Raw genomic sequence first — 7,862 nt, 5'->3', positions numbered from 1 at the left:
GAGCAATTAATCATTTGTCCAAGTTTACTCTATATATGAATTTTTAAATAATTATAAAAAAATTTCAAATATAGTCATGCTAGGTACACGTCACATTTGTCTAGTTGCACCGTCAATCATGTTATTACTTATTAGTAGAAATGAACGAAATTTTTAGTAGAATAATCAATTTACTCTCTGATCGAATCTAGTAAGACTAATTTCCTATTTTTTAGTAGAAAGAACAAAATACAAATTAACTCCCAATACAAAATACTATTAAATAGGATACATTATGAACTCTGAATATAATAAAAAATTATATAAAATTTATGTTAAATAAAGTGGCTCATAATATAAATTAACTAGAAATTGTACAAATATCTCATTAAATCCATGATCCATACACCATAGTACCCACTAAATACATTATTTGCATATACATAGTATTTTTTCCCTAATTAGCTTATCAATTCAAAGCAAGTTAAACTCTAATTAAAATATAAATTTTAATTAAAAAATTTGAAAGAAAGTGAATCCAAAATTCTTTTTTTTTTTTTTTTAGCTTCCAAAAAAATTGTTCTCCCCATCATGAAATCCCATTTAAAGAAACAAGTTCTTCCGATAATTCTTCCATCAACAGCCCAAAGATTGCATATTCAAGTTGTGATCCAATTTCTTTAATTTGTTCTTCATTTCTTTTCCACCCATCAACCTCTAATCTTTTGAAATCTTGATCCACCATCATGTCAATTGTGTTTGATTCTACATCTTTCCATGATTCTATCCTTTTACAAACCCTTTTAGCTACCGTTTCTAGATCGCTGTCGGCCTTGGCCTCGGCCTCTTCCTCCGTGATGAGATCAGACACTAACCTTTTCATACAGTCAGGGACACGTTTTGGATTTTGGAAGCTTGATTTAAGCACTTGTTGAATAATGACATCTATGTTAATTTCACTATCTGAATAAACCGATTCGTTCTCCACTTCCTCTTCTTCATTATCATCATCATCATCTTCTAACATTCGTTTCTCGAGTTCAATCGGATCTAATTCGGCAAGTTTCTCGAATCTCCGAAGTTTGTGCAATAGATGCTGCTTTGCTCCTGGTAAACACACAACATCCAACAAATTTGAAAACTTGAAAAAAAAAAAATTCAAGTAACATTTTAAGTATATGATTGCATGGTCCAACAAATTGAAAACTATAAATGTTCAAGCAAAATCAAAGACATATCTCCTAACATAGAAATGTGGGTCACACATGAAATTATGACAAAACTAGTGGTGTCTACTTCAACAACAGGTCAGTTTAAACTAAAATATTAAATGCCAACAAAATTTCCATGGATCCCACATATCATCAATCACCAGAAAGGGTATTTAACCAACCAATTTTCTATGATAAAAACTTAAAAAATAAATTAATCAATTTCTGTAAATTAGATTAAAAAGAGTAAATAAGTTATTCCTATTAAAATTTTATCAATTTTTACTGTTAAAAATTGACGTGATTGATAAAATAATTAAATAGTTATACGTGGTGTGTCATGTGTATCGTATTCTAACATACATGAACTAATTTTAATAATAAAATAGATAAAAATTTTATCAAAATAACTAATTTATGTTAAAATATAGTCTGACTTTTAAGACAAAGACCTCTATATACTTGTACCGGCATCTTAGCTATCAACTACACCATTAAAGACCACAAAAACTGAAAGGAATGGTTAAAAAAAATTAACTCAAGTGATTCAGAAAAAAAAAAAACCGTACTTTGTACATTTGCATAGCTGCATTCGAGATCAAAACCATCCTTCTCATCATCGTTGTCATCGTCGTTATCGTCATTGACGTGTCGATCATCGTCATCCTCGAACGGAGGGTCCAAAACCGAAACAGGGCTGCATTGCTCTTCCTCTTCTTCTTCTACTTGTAATTTTTTAAAGTTCTCAACTTGGTAATTTTCCTTGTCCTGTTTTCAGTTCAGACATGTTATTCTTCAGAGAACAATTCTTCAATTTAGCATTAGTCAAAATTTTACATGATTATTGAAGGGTTTGTCTATACTTGTAATTGCTAATTGATTGGATTGTTGACATTTCCAATCAAAAATTCAGAAACAATTGTCTATTTTAGTGATGGGATCCAACAGAAGAAAACAAATAAATATTTGTCCTTTTAAGGGAATTATTTCCTTGACAGGCCCTTCATATAAAACAAGATTTGCATGGCAGATACCATGATCAAAATTACACATAAAACTAACTTACAAGACTAAATGGCATATTTAACCCCCCTAAAACCTTTAAACAAAAAAGGGCATATTTGTCAAATCAGATCTAATTACGGCAAAAAATTAGTAACGAAGTTGATTTTATTTACCGACAGTTAGACAACTCACTACTCAGTTAGCTGAGTCACGAGTTCATTCAAATGCATCCATTAATGAAGAAGCTTTTAAATTAAGTAATTTGTTTTTTACTCTTCAAATCACATTTCAATTAATTAGCAATGGTGATTAAATAGATTGTTACTATTACTAACCTCTTTTTGGCGTCGACTTGGGGAAGTCGTCGGTGAAGAGAAGAGTGGTGTCCGATGAGTAAAAGAAGGGCTTTTTTGAAGCACGAAATGGAAAGGGCTTTCACAAAAATGTTCATCACAAGAACCAAAAGCCGCGTTACTTCGTAAACCATCTTTAGCAACGAAAATCTCTTCGAAATCCTCGGATTGGCTGCAGCTACAAGAAGTATCCAAATCCAAATCCATCGATTTTTCTTCATTAGTTTCCGACCAAACGGCACTGCTACTCGGCCGACCACTTTGATTATTTTTACCAACACTCGAATCCCACCTTAGAATATCTTTCACCGACACTTCAGCTCCTTCAACGTTACTTATTTCACTATTCCGACTTTTGTTACGATGAGTTATCCTCTTCAAAATCGAACCGAATAACCCGGAAGAACCACCATTGTTTTTAGTTTTCGATTGCTTTTGAATCCTTAAAGCAGCTTCAAGAAGAAGAGCAGCTGTTCTTGCTGGGATGTGAAGAAAAATAGCATTGGGGCTTTTACATGGACTTCTTTTAACAGGCGATGGGAATTCAAACAATGGAGACTTGGTAAAGTCCGTTGTTGTTTTCGTCGAGAAAAAGCAAGCATTTTTGCAGAAATTCGAAGGGAAACTCGAGGTTTGAGTGATGGGTTTTCGTTTTTTGATCTGTAAGAGAGTTTTCGGGGACGGTTTCTTCAGTTCACAACGTCTGTCAGCAATGTATTTCTTCAAAACAAACGGTTCTTGATCCTCTTGAAGCAACTCATGTAAATGCTTTCGACCCATCATTGAAAAACAAGATGTAAAACTAGAAAAAGGAACAAAAATCTCAACTGTCAACAACAACAAGAAGCTATGGTTTTCAGCACCATGAAAGAGTTGACGAGGTTTCAACTTTTTAACCAGAGAGAAAAAAAAACAGTGCAAAAAAGCAAAAAGATGAGTTTTTTTTTTTTTGGTTTTGAAGGGGGAGAAACAAGTTGGCTACAAATATAAGATAAAAAAGGAAGGAATGAGGAGAGTTCTTGATTCAAATCTGAAGGGATTTAAAATATCGAGGCAAGATAGTGATAAGAGAAATTATTATTATTAATACTAAGATTTACATTTTACACTAAAAAAACAAAAGCTGCAAACTGTAGGGGGTTCGTATGGCAGTATTTTAAAGTTATATAGGTGAGGATCTGATGTCTCACCATTGTCGACAATAGAGAGATAAATAAACAAGAGAGTTAAAAACTAGGTTTGGTTTTGTCTTAAAAGAACAATGGAGTGTGACTGGTAATATTAGGGTTGGTTTTCAAATTTTAATTCAGGTTCTAATTTTTTTTCTTTTTTTTTTTATAATAAGAGAAGGATAAAGCCTTAACAACAACGTGACTAATACGACTCGAATTCAGACTACACTTGAAGCAGTGAACACCCTAATTATTAAGTCAACACGGATGTTTTTAATTTTTATTTTTACTTTAATCATCAGAACAAAAATAAGCTAATAGTTAATTGATTATTTGAGAGTTTATCCTTTTAATTAAATTATCAATATCATTATCACAACAATTATTTTTTATTAGCTTCATCCATAAATACTAGATAGGATTTGACTTAGGCCATATTTAAAATACATGAATTAGGGTAATGTTAGAATTTTTGGAGAAAAAATTAAACTATAAATCTTCGAGTCAAAAATAAATATTTATCATCAATTTGTAATTTTACAATGAGATAAAAGGGCCAAATGCTTTAAATTATAAATTATTATATGAATTAAAATATAATTTTATTATTATTTTCATAATAATTAAATTATAATTTTATCATTTTAAAGAATTGGAATACAATTTCATTATATATTAATTTGTAAATTAAAGGGTAAGTTTCTTAATTTTTCTTGGGGAGGAGGAGGCCCTTACTTGGACCCTTGGTATTGTTCCTGTTGGATTTGTCTTTGAACACAGGTGAACCAATCGCATAAATAATTCGGATATAATCTATTAAAAAATATATCTACTAAATTTTGATATTAATATTATTTTTAACATATTAAATCTAAATTGTTTATATTTACAATTTAATTTACATGTTTTAAATATTCTTAGCTAATATTTAGTATATGAATTGACTACATATAATAACAATATATTAAGAATTCACTTAAACATTTTGGGTAAGTACCATGGAGGCCTCTATTGTAAGGGTTAAATTACATTTTGTTCTCTTTACTAAAAAATTAGCATATTAGTCCTTGTACAATAGACTAAATATCAAACTAACTATTTCTATTAAAATTTATCTATTTTTACCGTTAAAACTTATATGAATGATAGAATAACCAAATTTTTATACCTATCATGCCACGTGTACTTCACGCTAACATATAATGGCTAGTATATAAAAATTTTGAAAATGATTTGAAAACATATAAATAAAATTTACCCTAATATATATAAAAGAAAGAGAGTGGGGACGAGGGTAAGTCACAGGATTGGCGAGAAGTGCGCTGGCTTGGGTGGGGTGTGGTTTAAACCTAAAGGATTCTTTTCCACGTACCTTCACATCTTTCCCGAGATTTTCAACACCCATACATGGCCGCTCTTCCCTTATTAATTCCTTTGCTTTTTCTTTTACCATTCCTTACATTTCTCCTATTTTTTTATTCTCAATTTGCACTCACTTTGTCCTTTGCCTATTGCTTATTTGAAAACAGTTGCTATATATTTCAAATTCCATTCATGACGATGTCGGAGATTCTAATCAATGCACGTAATAGTCGATCTTGACCATGGTAATTATTGGTAAATTATACTCAGGTTACTAAATTACTGGTAGATGTATGTTTCGGTCACATAACTTTAAAAAGTTATAAAATAGTCACTGAACTATTCGAAAGTTTTTTTTTAGACGTTGGGTTGTTAAGTTTTTTTCTTTTAGAAATCTGGCTAGTGAGCTCTAAGTGACAATTCGATGATAGGTACGGTGGATTAATACCCATTGACGAGTAGAACATATCTTAGATCCAAATTGATTTGACAGTCAGTGTTGGAGATCAGAGAAGAAAGTTGTTTGGATTTTAGTTCGCAGATGAAGTTCAAAGTTGTTTCATGGAAAAAATATTTTGCAAGAAATGCAACATTCAATGTGATATTAGAAAGTTTTCAGTTAAGCATTTTACAAGAAATGCATGATCAATGTGAGCAATACATGAAATATAACAGTCAAGTTATTAAAATATTAATCATATCAAATATTACATAAATATAAAAAATAACTTTAATTTTACATTAAACTTTTCATTAGTCATTGTTTAAATTTATGGTAATAAAAATGACTTTGAAAATCGTTATACTATACGTCAATAATGATAATAGAAATGATCACAAAGCAATAAGAAAGAAAAATAAGAACACACAGATTTTACGTGGAAAACCCTTCTCGGAAAAAATCACAGGACTAATGTTGAAAAACAACAAATACAAGAGGTTTTCTACTATACATGTTTTAAGGGTTAAACAACCCCTTTATAGTCAACATCTAATAGAATAAATATAGTTCTATACGAATTCAACTTGTGCGGCAAGTTCCATACCCACATATTCTCAATTTTGTCTCTCTATTTTATTTCTTTAACAAATGAGTTACACTTCAAATTTTTTACGTCAGAATTCGGGTCACATAACTATAACAAAAATAACAAAAATAAAAATTGTTAGGGAACGTTGATGTTGGAACTTTCGATGCATGGTTTTAATTAGTGTATTGTAAACAAATATGGTTTATATAATATTTTTTTGACATCTTAACTTATTTGAGGTTTCAATGCAATATTTGACAAAAAAAAAAAAAGAATACTAACAAAGAGGTTAATGTAATCCACCTAATTGAAGTGTTATTAAATAGATTTCAGATTCTTACATAGTTTGACATTGGGAAAATACAATGCTTAAAACTTTTGCTTTTTTTGTTTTTAACACATTACAAGACAATGCTAGAAACATAGAGAGGGTATCAATGTTACAAACTTTGTGTGTTTTAAGACATGTTTATAACTTTGTCATCATTAAATTTTGTATTAGGACAACCTAAACCAAAAGCAATTTAGACTTTACAGCTAGACACTAGAGTACATATAATTAACTAATTAAGCACATTGGGAATTAGATTAATAATTAATTAATAAATGTTTTTATCTTAAAAATAAAATAACAAGCTCATTATTAAGTAAAAATAGATTAATATTTGATATAATTTTTTGATATAATATCTACTTCTACTCATAACCCATCCTCAATCTTTGAAATAGAGTAAAAAAAAAATACTTGAACCAACATCTTTGTTATTGCAATAACAACAGTGCCCAAGGGTGTAATCAAAAAATTTTTTAGAGGAGCCGAAATTAAATTATAATTTTTATGATAGAAAAAATGTAATTATACCATTTTAATAGACTATATCTTTATAATTTTTAAAGGATTAAATTAAATTGTTATATTTTTAGAGGGTTAAAGTATAATTTTACTTTTACTCATTTAAAATTTTAAAAAGTTTAAATAGGCCATATGGAAATTTTTTAATTTTAGGGAGCCGAGGCTCCTACCAGCCTTCTCGTTTCACCACTGACGATGTCAATTGAACCAAAATTCAATTGACTCATTGATGATGTATAGAATCAGTGAATCATGCGATAACTTATCATTAAAAATAAAGATATATCATCATTTAGTTTTCTAATTTCATACCAAAAAAATATTTGATTCGTTGAAATCAAATATAAATTTAAATGAAGTTTTTTTAAAAATTATAAAATTTTTATGATCTTAAAACTAGATTGGTGGTCAATCCGTTAAATTACCCACTCATTAATCTAACCAATACAATTAAAATTTTAAAATTTCGAATTAATCAATTTAATTACCAATTCAATACCATTTTCCGAATGATTATTGAGTTAAAAAAGAAATACTGAAGCATGAGTAAGAGGCACGTGGAGACAAGTGTTGAGGTTAGAAAGTGAGTGGTTGATCTGCTCCATACCTTGGAGGGTTTATTAATTAAAAACAAAAAAAGCGTTGACGAAGCGAAGATATCGTAAGGAGTCGATAATATCACGAAACGTAAAAAGGAAAATCTGGGGAGGCGAACCGGAAAGAAGAGGACAAAAAACAGAAGAACACGCATGCCAACTAAGTCACAGAGGCGGATCTTTGACGCTCCTCTCCACTCTTTCATCCTCATTCTCCTTTTTTACTTTTCTCCTTGTTTTTTACTGCTCAATATGTTTATATATACATACATATATATATATAATAATATTATTTTGTAT

At 29.8% G+C, this 7,862-nt stretch overlaps 1 protein-coding gene across 1 annotated transcript; it reads right to left on the bottom strand.

Moving 5' to 3' along the window:
- Positions 1–308: 308 nt before the first annotated feature.
- On the bottom strand, positions 309–3,695 carry LOC108462362 (zinc-regulated protein 8-like). Its single transcript, XM_017762320.2, has 3 exons — positions 2,531–3,695; positions 1,760–1,958; positions 309–1,086 (listed from the first exon to the last, which is right to left on the bottom strand). Exons 1-3 carry the CDS (start codon positions 3,329–3,331, stop codon positions 569–571), a joined length of 1,518 nt encoding a protein of 505 aa, XP_017617809.1. The 5' UTR covers positions 3,332–3,695; the 3' UTR covers positions 309–568.
- Positions 3,696–7,862: the final 4,167 nt, after the last annotated feature.

Source organism: Gossypium arboreum, chromosome 2 (genome assembly GCF_025698485.1).
Source record: "Gossypium arboreum isolate Shixiya-1 chromosome 2, ASM2569848v2, whole genome shotgun sequence".
Classification (NCBI taxonomy): Eukaryota; Viridiplantae; Streptophyta; class Magnoliopsida; order Malvales; family Malvaceae; genus Gossypium; species Gossypium arboreum.
Note: the sequence above shows the minus strand (reverse complement) of the source record. Positions and strands in the feature narration are given on the sequence as shown.

What these genes read in the sequence shown, in the direction of transcription:
- LOC108462362 (XM_017762320.2), bottom strand. Translation starts at nt 3,331, where the DNA reads ATGATGGGTCGAAAGCATTTACATGAGTTGCTTCAAGAGGATCAAGAA. An exon ending in CAAGTCGACGCCAAAAAGAG is followed by an intron (nt 1,959 to 2,530) that starts GTTAGTAATAGT and finishes AACTGAAAACAG; the next exon opens with GACAAGGAAAATTACCAAGT. An exon ending in CAGCTATGCAAATGTACAAA is followed by an intron (nt 1,087 to 1,759) that starts GTACGGTTTTTT and finishes TGTGTTTACCAG; the next exon opens with GAGCAAAGCAGCATCTATTG.